Genomic DNA, 13,086 nt, shown 5'->3' with positions numbered 1-13,086 from the left:
TGTGTTGTGGAGATCCTGCAGCTTTTGATCTGTGGGTCAGTTTGCTTCATGCAGATCATATTTGGGGTGGAAGTTGGGGCAGGCCAAGTCATAACCCTGGGTCCAGATGGGAAATGGGGACAGTTCTCCCTTGGTCAATCTTGGGGCTGGCTCTCCCACACCTGTGCTAATAAGATTGGTTCTGTTGTGCTGCTCTAAACAGGGGCAGGGCCTTAGAGGAACAATTTCTTTTAAAAAAAACTACTCCATTTCACTATTTAGTTATAATACCACAAACTAAGATATTAGTATTATGTTTGTGCTTTGGCTACAGTAACCACTCCCAAACATGGCAACGGCTTTGGCTGTGAATGGTGACAGACTGGAAGAGTTTGAGGTACACAACAGAAGGCCTCTAGATTTCTACTGATGGAACATTAAGGATGACAATGGCAGCAGCTCAGAAGTGGGGAGCTGCAGGGAGGACCCAGCCCTTCTGAGAGATGTCTTCAATGGCTCTGATGCAAAGTTGGCAGGAGCATGGACGGTAATGACAATCCTGAGTGCATCTGAGATGAAAATGAGGAACAAGGTGTGAGGAACTCAAGGAAAGACTGGCCTCTCAAAGTGACAGTGAACTTGGCAGAATTAGTCTCGTGCCCTGATGTTCTGTGGGCGAAAGACTGCAAAAGCAATGAGCTAGGATATTTGGTGGAAATGGAAACAACACAAAACGTCTGAGGAAATTGTTAAGAGTATTTGATTGCTTAATGTATAATAAAAGAAGGCAATAAGTTAAAGACAGAATTTACAATCAAAAGAGAAGCCAGGTGTGTTGACATATAAGCAAGACTGTCGCCCCAGCTACTTGAGAGGCTGAGACAGGAAGATGACCACTTAGAGGCCAGTTTGAGCAACTTAGCAGCACTTTCCTCAGGGTAAAACCAGGTGCGCTATGGAACTTGGGATACCTCAGCTGCACCCACATTCCTATGTGCCCCTCCTTGGTTCTACTGTCCTTCAAGGTGTCCGGCCAGCCGATTGTGAAGTGGGGCAGTGTGACACGTTCTTCTGGATTTCAAGGGATGCCTTCAAGAGGCAGATCCTGGGCAGAGAGTGGCGGCAGAAGTGGAGCCACCACAGAGTAATGTCTATTGGAGCCAGGAGTTGTGCCACTGTAGAGTCCCCACAAGGAAGAGGTTTTGCAGAGCTAGAGCTGGGGCCTCTTCCAGGTTTCGGGAGGAGCAAGCATTGTAACAAACAACTGCAACCTCAGAAAGCCAGAAAAGGCTTGACTCGGTCTGTAAAAGCTGCTGCGTGCGCGCCACCTAGTGGTCAAGGGAGTGGGCTCCTCCAGAACCCTAGACACCTAAGTACCCAGCCCTGAGTGCCTGGACAATGGAACCAGGGAGCTCCGATGTGGTTATTCTAAAGTCTCTTGTTCTTGTAACTCTGGGCTTTGGACGATTGTGTAGACTTCCACTTCTTTCTCACTGTCACTGATTTTTAAAAACGGGAATGTCTGTCCTAAGCTGGTCTTACCTTAGTTCGAAAGAAATTAGCTTGTTTGATTTCAAAGGCTCATTAAAAGAAATATTAGAATCTCATATCTTATTTTGGTAATACTAGAATTAAATTGGAGGACTTGAAATGAATGTATTTTGTATGTGAAAAGGACGGGGTCCATTTATGTTGCTATAATAAAACATCTGAGGATAGATAGCTCTGAATTCTCAAGATTCAAGACTGGGCATCTGACAGTAGCCTTCCTCTGGGCAAAATCACAAGGAGATGTACATCATCAGAGGATAAGAGTCCAAGATTCCAGAGCTGTGGAACTAATTGCTAAGGGACAGCAGCAGCCTGGGAAAGTCACAAGCACTGGACTCAAATAGCTGAGGCGTGGGCGCCACCTAGTGGTCATGAGAGTAGTAGCTAGTATTTAATGAGGGAATCACCCTGACAACCTGATATAATTTTTTTTAATTTTTTAATTTTTAAAAAATATCAATCCAAGTTCCCACTCCCTCCCCTCCTCCCATTCCCTCCACACACCCTCTCGCCTCACCCCCATCCAATCCTCAGAAAGGATAAGGCACATTGCTTTGGGGAAGATCCAAGGCCCTCCCTACTATATCTAGGCTGAACAAGAAGGTATCTATCCAAAGAGAATAGGTTCCCAAAAAGCCAGTACCTGGTGTTACTGACAGTGGCCCCTCAATCTGCCCCAGCCACATTCAGAGGAACTAGTTTGGCCCTATGCTTGTTCCTTGCCAGTCCGGCTGGAGTTGGTGAGTTCCCATTAGCTCAGGTAGACTGTTTCAGTGGGCAAACCCATCATGGTCTTGACCTCTTTGCTCATATTCTCATTCCTCCCACTCTTCAGATGGAGTTTGGGAGCTCAGTTCAGTGCTCCGATGCAAGTCTCTGCCTCTGTTTCCATCAGTTGCTGGATGAAGGTTCTATGCTGATATTTAAGATATTCATCAGTCTGACTACAGGGCAAGTCAAGATTGGGCCCCCTCTCCTCTATTGCTTAGGGTCTTAGCTGGGATCATCCTTGTGGATTCCTGGGAATTCCTCTAGAGCCAGGTTTCTGCTAACCCTATAGTGGCTCCCTCAATCAAGATATCTCACTCCTTGCTCTCATCTCTGTCCTTCCTCCATCTTGACTATCCCATTCCATCAAGTTCTCCTCAACCCTCCTGCCTACCTCCTGCAACCTCTATGGAACTCTGAAACACAGCTTGCTCTAATACTGAGGGGACTTAAGAGCTACTAACCACGCCCCGCCTAAGAGCTAAGAGGTTGGTACAATACTGAGGGGACCAAGAGCGTGCTGCAACCGACGGGCATGGTTGAGCATGCTCGGGCACCTATATAGAGGTTAGAGGACAACTTTCTGGAATCAGTTCTTTTCCTACACTGTGGGTTCCAAGCTTCAAACTCGGGTCATCAGGCTTAGTGGCAAACACCTTGACCCACTGAACCATCTCACCATCTTCAGGAGATACCACATTGAAAGCAGACAGCAAACCTGCTGGCAACCTGACCAACTTGGACTCCCTAGCTTGCAGAGCTGTCAGACAAATTTTTGTGGTTTTATAATCTTCCAGTCTTGGGTATTTCGATCTGCAACACAATTGGGTTAAAAAAAGACAGGCACAACAGAATTTTGTGGTTTAATGGAAATGGTATATTAAAGGTTGGGTCCAGATGAAATATCAAGGGATCAGCTGACTCTACAAGCTAACTTATTAGCAGGGACCGAGTGACCTATACTGTCTGGCTCCTTCTGTGGCTTAAGGTCCAGGTCTCAGGGGTGTGCCCACTGATGACTCTGTAAAACTGTAATCACATGGTTACACTGGGCATGGCTGCCATCCGGTCACTTGGTGGCACTCTTCTGACCTAGATTGGGCATAAACAATCTACGCAACAGACCCTGCATAGTTAGGACCATGCAGACCACCCCCGCCACCACATCAGGCTACGTCTTTACTGTCTCCTCTGCCATTGCCGACAGCCTGGACACCTAGTCAGTTTGGCAACTGAAAGAATGGCCAATCCAAGGATCCCTGTGTGCAGACGAGGACCCACTGAACAACTGAAACCAACAGCGGAACCAACAACAACTGAAAGATTCTGTTGACATTACAGGTCCAGACAGTAGCCTTGGGACCCGAAAGGCAGAGCAGTCAAAGATGTTGCTCAGAACTAGCTACGTTATCCAAGAGGATCTTTCCCCACGAGCGGCCACGATGTGTTTCTCCACCTCAGCCCTCTCCAAACACACAAACGATCTCGATCCCGAGTTTTCCCACTGTTTCAGTGGAACTCAACAGGGAATCCTTTCGCCTGTGAGAGGTGACATTTATCCTTTCGGCTGTTCACAGCTCAGGAGGAAATAATTTATTAGGTCTCTTCTTAGAGAAACAGAGAGAGACCTAGAACTGAGAAAAGTTGGAGTCCCTGCTGGTCACTTGACAGCAAACTCAGTAGTAGGCAGTCACCAAGGAAGGAACCTCCCCACCCAGGCTGGGCCTGCCAGGCCGACACTCCCCTTCCGCAAACTATAAGGGCTGCAGCTGGCCCTGGGCGCTTCCTAGAACTGCAGCAGCTGGTACTGCTACGCTACAGGTAAGGCCGGCGGGTGGCATCGTAGGGAGGTGATTGGCAGGAGGACACAAGACTTCCAGCTCCCTGCGCAGAACGCTCACCCAAGCTGATCCGGGAATGCTTCCTGGATCCCCAGCGCCACCTCACGCCCGCCCGGACTAGAGGGAGGACGATCCCAGTCAGAATTTTCTTTTCCCCCCCAGCTCCCTTTTTTAGACCTTAAGCTAAGGGACAGTGCCCAGCAGCCGCGCAGGGTCAGTCCGGTCTGCAGGGAGGCTCGGAGGGGAATCCTAGATCCTCAATAATAAGAACTGACTGAAAAAGCATGGGATAAAACCGGACTCTCTGAACATGGCGAGCAATGAGGGCTGATGAAAAGCCAAGGACAATGGCACCGGGTTGTGATCCTACTTCATGTTCTGGCTTCGTGGAAGCCTAGCCAGTTTGGATGTTCACCTTCCTAGACATGGACGGAGGGGGGCGGACCTTGGACTTTCCACAGGGCAAGGAACCCTGACTGCTCTTTGGACTGGAGAGGGAGGGGGAGAGGAGTGGGGGGAGGGGAAGAGGGGTGGAAGGAGGGGGAGGGAAGTGGGAGGCTGGGAGGAGGCTGAAACTTTTTTATTTCCTTTCCTCAATAAAATAAAAAAAAAAAAGTGAAAAAAAGAAAAAACAAAGAACTGGATTTGGCCCTGGTTGCTAAGTAGCCACCGCGCCTGTGATTGGCCCGAACTTGAACAAACAAGCTTTGAGTGGAGAGACCCAGGTTAACAGCAGATGGCCCCCCACGCAGCGCTTACCCACTGTAGGCATCAAAAGGGACTCCAGAGAGTCCTCTTCCCTGTCGCCCACGGTGTGACTCTGGGAGAGAGGGTTTCTCAGACCTGCATATTTCACTCCAACCGAGACTGCAGGCTGGAACTCAGGCATGGAGCCTTGAATCCCTAAAATGATAACATTGTCATCTTTACCAGAATCTGCAGAGTAAGTCGATGTGGTTTTCTGGATTCATTGCCCAGATGAACAAGGACTTGACTAACACAGGGAGAGAGAGAGAGCTCCAGACAGAAGGCTGTGTAATGGGGGGTGCTGTGCCAAGTCTGGAAGGTTAGAGTCATAAGACACCCTAGGCTCCGGGTCTGTGTCACAGTTGAAGTCTAGCCCCCATTTTGTATACCTGGGAGAGTATTCTTGTCCTCTTGAGAAAGATAAGACTGGACAGGTTCGGACTGGGTGGGATGGGGAGCCTGGGAGATCCTAAATTGCAGGGTCTTAGGGGTGGTTGGCAAAGTTAAGGGAGATGGTCTTGCTGGCGCAGTAGTTGGGAATGCTGATCTCTCTGTATTGCAGCCTTCACCATGGAGCAGTTGAGCACAGCCAACACCCTCTTTGCCTTGGACCTGTTCCGCACCCTGACAGAAAACTCCACGGGGAACATCTTCATCTCACCCTTCAGCATTTCCTATGCCTTGGCCATGATCTTTCTAGGGACCAAAGGTAACACTGCAGCCCAGCTCTCTAAGGTGAGCAGAAGCAACACTGACCAGCTCTCTCTCTCTCACTCTCTGTGAACAGCCGTGCCTCTGAGCTCTCCTGGTGTTTTCTAAACCTTGTCGAGCTGGGTTCAATAGCTGCTTGGGGTGCAGTCAGACTTTCTGAAAAGCCCCTCCGAGAACCAGATCAGTTGTTCATTCTCTATCAGCTTTAACTACTCATAGAGCGCTCTTTCTGTTCAGTTGGTGGCATAGCATGAACAAAGACAACATTACCTGCAGGCTTGGTGCTCCTGTTCCCGGAAGTGAGTCTGACGGCTTTCCTGTAAGCCCTCCACCTCCTCAGAGCAGGCTTCGTCCCATCTTCATTTTGCATGGAACACCATTGCTCAATTATTGTGCCTGTAATACAGTGTAAGCTGCAAGCGTGAGAGATATGGTAACATGCTCCAGAAGGCAAGATGGTGGTGGTTGGTGCCTGTTTGCAGAGACAAGGTAAAAAATAGCCAGCCACCTGTCTGTGTTCCCAGGGTTAACCCTGTGACTCTCTGCAGCTTCCTTTAACTGGCTGTGGTTCTGAGGGAGGATTGGAGAGTCCTTGTGGCCTGGCAAAAGGGATCAACACTCTCCCACCCTGCAGATACACATACACACACACACACACACACACACACACACACACACAGACAGCAGGTCACCTTTGTCTCCCTTCCCAAAGCTTCCTAGTCTTCCTTAATGTGTGTTGAGGGGACTTCTGCTCTTGTTAATTCTGAGAGGGAATTCTGCCACCTTTGGAAGCCTAGACAGGGATGGGGAAGGGGTTTCCTAACTAAACTTGCCTGGTTAATCCACACTTGCGGCCAGGTGCCTCTCACAGGACGCATCCACTTCAAGGTTGCAGGCTTTACAGGGCTGACAACTTCAGGAACAAATAGTCTCCAGGCTTCTTCTTCCACATTTCATTCCAGTAGGTGCATCCTCATAGCAAGCACTGCATACCTCAGTGAGTAGCATGAACTGTGGACCCTATGTGTCTTTTGCCCTTTGTGCCATAGAGTGAGTAACCAGCCCAGGCCTCATAAAACCATAAAGGGCCCATTGATTGGCCCCTAATAGATGAAGAATTACACTCTCGCCAGAATAAACTTAAGGAAGTTGTTTTTCAAGGGACTGAGTTGTGGACTCTAATAAGATAACAAAAGAGAAAGGCCCCAGCCAGCCTTATCTTTGCGTCTCACTTATTTTCACTATTTCTGAGATTTTTTTTTAGCAGAATTGTATATACCCCATAATATATACAAGATCATACCATTTAATCTTTTTGGGGAAAAATTAGATATAAATATTTGGTGCGTTAAGCATTCACATTTGTGAAACTATTAAAAATTATTTAGAAGCCAAGTTTAATGTACATATTAGGCCTCACTGAGCCGTATATTTCTTGTTGTGTTTTGTTTGCTCTCCAGATGACATATAAATAAAACACTAGGTGGGAGCTAATCAGCATTAAGAAAAAATAATAATTTGATGGAAGCAGACACCAAGGAATCATTTTATAACTTCAAAATGAGTGGTTGTATAAAGAAGTTTGTTTGTTTGTTTTTACTGTAGGCCGCTCATTTCGATGCTGTTGAGGACGTTCATTCGGGATTTCGAACACTGAATGCTGAACTGAGAAACTGTGTGGCTTCCCACATTCTGAAACTTGCTAACAGACTGTACAGAGACAAAACCTACAATTTCCTTCCCGTAAGTACAGAGCACTTCACATTCTGAAACTGCCTAAAGGGATATGGACTTTTCCCATCACAGCCATGCTGCAGGTCATTCATAAAAACAACAGAGAATGCAGGTGGAGTTTGCATCTCACAGTCTTTCTAACAAAAAGTTCCTCCTTGATGCTTTGTTAAAACTAGGGCAGTGCTGAAGTGACTCAGTGGGTAAGGGTGCTTCCCGTGCAAGCACGTGAACCCGACTTTTGATCCCGACTTTTGATCCCGGTACCCATAAAAGATGCCAGACATGGCCTCATACTCTCCTGCCATCCCAGAACTGTGGGGAATGAAACTAGGTGGATCATGGGCTTGGGACCACCACCCTAGCCAGGCTCAGGAAGAGACCTTGTTTCAAAGGAATAAGGCAGAGCGTAAGACCAGGACACCTGATAACTTCTCTTGCCTCCACAAATGCACAGGAAATCACACCTATATACACTCATGTACACATGCATACACTCCACAGATGCACATGTATACACACCATACACACACATGTACATACACACACACACCACACACATGCATACACACACAAAGCAAAAGCAGATCTGAAAAGCCACTAGAAGTATAATCAACACTTGCTGGCTTATGAAGCATTGATATAAGATTCAAAAAGAATTAGTAACCTTTGTATTAACATCAAAAACATTAAGTAAAGAGCTATATTTACCACTACTCCACTATAACCTTAAAAAATTGGTTAGGACAGTAAATTTAGTGTTATGCATTTTTGAACAAAACAAAAAAGTACAAAGTTTAGATTTTAATGAAACTTTTTAATTTCTGTGACTTTTTTCTTTTCACGATTTTAGAAAGCTTCTTTAGGGAAGAGAAGTTATTCATAGCCCTTTCTTTTTTAAAAAAAAAAATAGGAGTTCTTGGCTTCATTTCGGGAAATGTACATTGCTGACCTGCCCCGGGTGGATTTTCAGGAAGCCGCTGAAAATGCAACTATGTCCATAAACAAGTGGATCGAAGAGCAAACCGAAGGTAAGAGACTGAGCTGCACTGGCTCTGTTAATCAGCTTCCTCTTGCTGTTGCTCATACCTGTCACAATCAGCTACAGAAAAAAAAAAAAACTGATTTGGACTCACAGTCTGGGTGGTTTCCGTCTATAACTAATTGACCCTATTGATTTGGTCCTATGAAAATACAGTGCCTTGGGGAGCTGTACAGCATGGCAGAGGAGGCCCGTTCACCTCACTGGTGACTAAAAAGGAAGAGGGAGAGACCAGTGTCTTACCATGATTTTCAATAGCAGCATACCTCCCCCAGAATGGGTTTGATGATGAAGACCTACAACCCCAGCACTTAGAAGGCTGAGGACTGCTTTGAGTACATATGGCAAGACCCTCTCTCAAAATAAAAAACAAAAAGAAAATGCATTCCCCGGTGACCTAAAGACCCCTGACTAGGTCCCACATCTTAAAGGTTCTGCTGCCTTTCAATGCAGTTATGGATCAGGGACCAAACCTTTAGGAAAAGGGCATTTGGGGAGCCCTTCTGAGCTATGACAGAGCCATTGTGCACAGATTCTTCCTCCCCTTCCACTCTCTCACCTGCATCTCCTTCTTTCTCCATCCTTCAACTTCCCAGCTCCTGACTTATGGGCACTGGCATGCTCCCTAGTATAAGGGAGAACTTCAGGTGTTAGAAATTTATCAGTGAAGAGGTTTAATGGAAGCAGTTGAGTACCTATGGGTTCCCCCAAGCTACAATGTAAAGTTAAAATCAACATTGAAATGCAGAATAAAATTAATAAAAAAAAAATGCCTCTCCCAAAGTGTTTCATGCTCGTATTGAAAGAAATGGGTTGTGAAACCTCACGGAACATATGAAATCAGTATTTAGAAACTGTTGAATTCGTAATAGTTTCAGCCAGTGTCTTGTCCTACAGTAACTCCAGGTAGTGAGTCGGGAGTGACTCACTCTCTGGGCCCAATTCAGCTTGGTAATGGATCTCTCTTCAGTCTTGCTACTGTGAGTCAGCTCCCAGGGGAGCCCGTCCCTTCCCACCCAACAGCGTGCCAGGCTGTGGGGAGAATGGCTTCTGTTTCAATAGACTTACCCACTGGCTGAGTCTCATCTCTTAGAGATTTGTTCAAAAATCCTTTTCATGAGAACAGGCTTCTACTTAGCAGATTTGAAGACATCATTTGTCAGTGAGTACAAACATTTTCACTCCTTAGTGGAATTCCTTATTTTGTTTGTTTTCTGTAAAGAAGCAATCATTCACAAAATAAGGGTTATTGTCTCCACCCAGGAAAGAAGAATGTTCTGATTGTAAACCTTTGAAGACATTTGACTTATTTTAGTGATTTTATTTTTCTGGTTCAAGGGATGGAACCTTAGGACATGCTAGACACAAGCTCTTTCAGTGAGACTTGTGGGTCTTACAAATTGGCTTATTTCAAATAAAAAATGGGACAAATCCCTAACTTAACACTGAGTTAAAGCAAAATAAAGTGCAAATTCTAGGTCTGAATCACATTTTCAAGCTAATAAATTATCGGTTCCAGTTTGGAATTCCAATGCGGAGCATTAAAAAAAAAGCTGACTTTATCTTTTCAGGGAAAATTCCAGAACTGTTAACTCCGGGTATGGTTGACAGTATGACCAAACTTGTGATGGTGAATGCCGTCTACTTCAAGGGAATGTGGAAGGATAAATTCAGGAAGCAGGACACAACCGATGCTCCATTCCGACTGAATAAGGTCAGGTGACATTATCATCCTAGACCGTTCTTGTTTGTATGTGTGTGAGTGCCAGGGACATACCACAGGGCCTCCACACTAAGCCAGGCTGTTACCACTGAGAACTCCTCCCCAAGGCCCCAAATCCCTCTCTTTGAAAGACAAGAGGGAATAATTGGGGTGATTTTCTTTTTATAACCATCCAGAAAGACACAAAAACAGTGGAGATGATGTATCAAAAGAAAAAACTTCCACTCGGGTACATTCAGGATCTGAACTGCAAGGTGCTGGAGCTGCCGTACCAGGGGGAAGAACTTAGCATGGTCATTCTGCTGCCTGAAGACATCGAGGATGAGTCCACTGGTCTTAAGAAGGTACTTGCTATCGGCATCACGATTCATGGCTCCTTTCACTGTACTGTGCTTACACATCCCATATGCTTGCTGTTCATCCATAGACTTTACAGGAAATCCCTTCCAGTTCACCACCGTTTTTGTTAATATAGTCCATCGGAGCTTGCTCCTCTGAGGCCTCATTTTTATACTGTTATCATCATCATCACCATCATCATCATCATTACTATTACTATTACTACTTATTATTTGAAGTACGCCAAGTACCTTGTGCTAAGTAAGTGTTCTGTTGCTGAGCCACATTCTCAACCCAGAAGCCTGCAGTTTAAATGTTCAGAATATCTGCGGCTTTCCATGAGCCATTGTGACAGAGGAACATCTAAGGAGTTAAAGGAAAACGGAACAGTGATGAGTGGTCCCTCACAGAAAGCCTCTCGAAGTAACTTGAAAGCAAGTACAGTAAGAAGTGATTTCCATCCTTGGGGATTGGGTGTCTCCTGACAGGGTTAGAAGTAGACACAATTGTGAAGATTACAGTTTTCCCTCAGAAATCCTAGGCCACCGTGTGTCTTAGCTCTTGTTCCTTTCCAGCCTACACTGGCAATCAGGAAGGACCTGGGGTCATTTCTCAAGTACAGAGTAGGTACTGACTACTGACACTATGAATGTGGTCCTTTTGTCAGTTGCATTTTCTTTCTGATATTTTATTTTATTATTATAAAATAAGGCTCTAATCTCAAGAAAGAAATTTTCACTATCCATAAGATAAGTGGTTCTGTTCTAGTCCAATAGAGGCACAACAATACGTGATATTTATATGGTACTTACTCTGTGTCAAACCCTTTAAATACATTGATTTATTCAATAGTCACAACAATGCTACAAAGTTGGTGCCATTAGCATCCTTATTCCATCCTAGCTATTCTTTTCCACTCCGCTCTCCTCTGTTCTGCTCTACTTGACTTGACTCCACTCCACTCCATGGACAAGGTCTTGCTGTGCAGTCTAGGTTGGCCTTGACCTCACAACCTTTCATCAGTGGCTCACAGATGCTGGGATTGCAGCTGTGTGCCCCATGCACGCTTCTTTCCTTGTTTTAAATGAACCAAGTCCCATGCATTGTGTTCCTTTTTTAATTTTTATCTGAAAGTGATTAGAGACTACTTCAGCTATAGTGGAGTTTACAGATCACTGCAACTTTCGGATGGTTCAGAATAAATAGAAGAAACTTTTAAATTTTCCCTTGTACCATTCAAGCAAGTACAATAATAAAAAGCTGTGGTGGCTTATAAAAGAGATTCATTGTGATAGAGGTTTAGAAATCCTGAATGGATGGAGAAATGGATAGATGGATGGACTGAATGAAGAGCAGAAGGGAAGAATCCAATGGATGGAAGGAGAGAGATGGGTGGATGATGGATCGAGAGAAGGATGGATGGGCAGATGAGCAGGAGGGTGGAAGAATGGCTAACAGACTTAGTGTTGAATGTGTTTGTATCTGGACCCTCAAGAACCTAGAAAACAGTTCTGCTATATTCCATCAACTGACAGACAAAAATGAAATCTTTTAAATAGAATCTGTTGGGGCAGAAAGCATGAAGGAAACCGTATGAGCAGTGCCAATTGTGAATCCATTCATTTGAATAGTACCTTATCACAGTAATAATTCTGCTTTACATTAATTCTAGATTGAGGAGCAATTGACTTTGGAAAAACTTAATGAGTGGACCAAGCGTGAGAACTTGAAAAACATTGATGTCCATGTCAAATTGCCCAGATTCAAGCTGGAAGAGAGCTACACGCTCAACTCCAACCTCGGCAGCCTGGGAGTGCAGGATCTCTTTAGCCGTGGCAAGGCTGATCTGTCTGGCATGTCAGGATCCAAAGATCTTTTCATATCAAAAATCATCCACAAGTCCTTCGTGGAAGTGAATGAGGAGGGAACAGAGGCAGCCGCCGCCACAGGAGGCATCGCTACATTTGCCATGCTGTTGCCTGAGGAAGAATTCACAGCGGATCACCCATTCCTCTTCTTCATTCGGCACAATCCCACGGCTAGCATGCTCTTCCTCGGCAGAGTTTGTTCCCCATAGAAGAGCCTTTAGAAGTACAAGGCAGAGCTTAGAGTTTTATTCCCTGAGATTTCAATGACGATAATTTCCATTTGCCCTTGCCAATAAAATGTCTACCCAGAAACTAATCTTTAGTTTCCTTTGTATGTTTAATCCTGTTGGCTTTTTATATGCATGACTTTAGGCATGGGTGTCTATTTTGTTTTTTAACATCAAAAATAATCCAATGGTTGCTGTTGAGTGAAACAAATTCAGTTATTCTTTTCAATAAATCAGGTGCATAATTCTTGACCATAAGGTAACCTATGGCATTGACATATGCTCCCGACAGGCATGAGAAGGTATGGCTCTTTTCAAAGACAGTTGTTTCTCGGTTTAGAATTAGAGTAAGGCAAAAAAGAAAGAGAGATAAAACCAACGTAATAATACATTAATTAAATTAATGAATCCCAAATAACAATTACTATCTAATTTCTCTTATACTTTGTGAAATGAAACCATGTTGTTTCTTTTATAGCTAGAGTTTTGAAAGCCACAATCAAAGGCATTCTTGGTTGTTGAATGGATGGTTAAAGACAGACACACTATGGGAACAAAG

The 13,086-nt window shown here is 44.9% G+C and overlaps 1 protein-coding gene across 1 annotated transcript; it reads left to right on the top strand.

Moving 5' to 3' along the window:
- Nucleotides 1–3,972: 3,972 nt before the first annotated feature.
- On the top strand, nucleotides 3,973–12,616 carry Serpinb1 (serpin family B member 1). Its single transcript, XM_005355013.3, has 7 exons — nucleotides 3,973–4,119; nucleotides 5,449–5,621; nucleotides 7,203–7,340; nucleotides 8,242–8,359; nucleotides 9,942–10,084; nucleotides 10,270–10,437; nucleotides 12,105–12,616. Exons 2-7 carry the CDS (start codon nucleotides 5,457–5,459, stop codon nucleotides 12,507–12,509), a joined length of 1,137 nt encoding a protein of 378 aa, XP_005355070.1. The 5' UTR covers nucleotides 3,973–4,119; nucleotides 5,449–5,456; the 3' UTR covers nucleotides 12,510–12,616.
- Nucleotides 12,617–13,086: the final 470 nt, after the last annotated feature.

This window comes from Microtus ochrogaster, chromosome 16, assembly GCF_000317375.1.
Source record: "Microtus ochrogaster isolate Prairie Vole_2 chromosome 16, MicOch1.0, whole genome shotgun sequence".
Lineage (NCBI taxonomy): Eukaryota > Metazoa > Chordata > Mammalia > Rodentia > Cricetidae > Microtus > Microtus ochrogaster.
Note: the sequence above shows the minus strand (reverse complement) of the source record. Positions and strands in the feature narration are given on the sequence as shown.

Bases quoted from the DNA above. Each gene is read 5' to 3' on its own strand.
- Serpinb1 (XM_005355013.3), top strand. From the start codon at position 5,457: ATGGAGCAGTTGAGCACAGCCAACACCCTCTTTGCCTTGGACCTGTTC. The intron at 5,622-7,202 runs GTGAGCAGAAGC...TTTTTACTGTAG, and splicing joins CTGCAGCCCAGCTCTCTAAG to GCCGCTCATTTCGATGCTGT. The intron at 10,438-12,104 runs GTACTTGCTATC...CATTAATTCTAG, and splicing joins AGTCCACTGGTCTTAAGAAG to ATTGAGGAGCAATTGACTTT.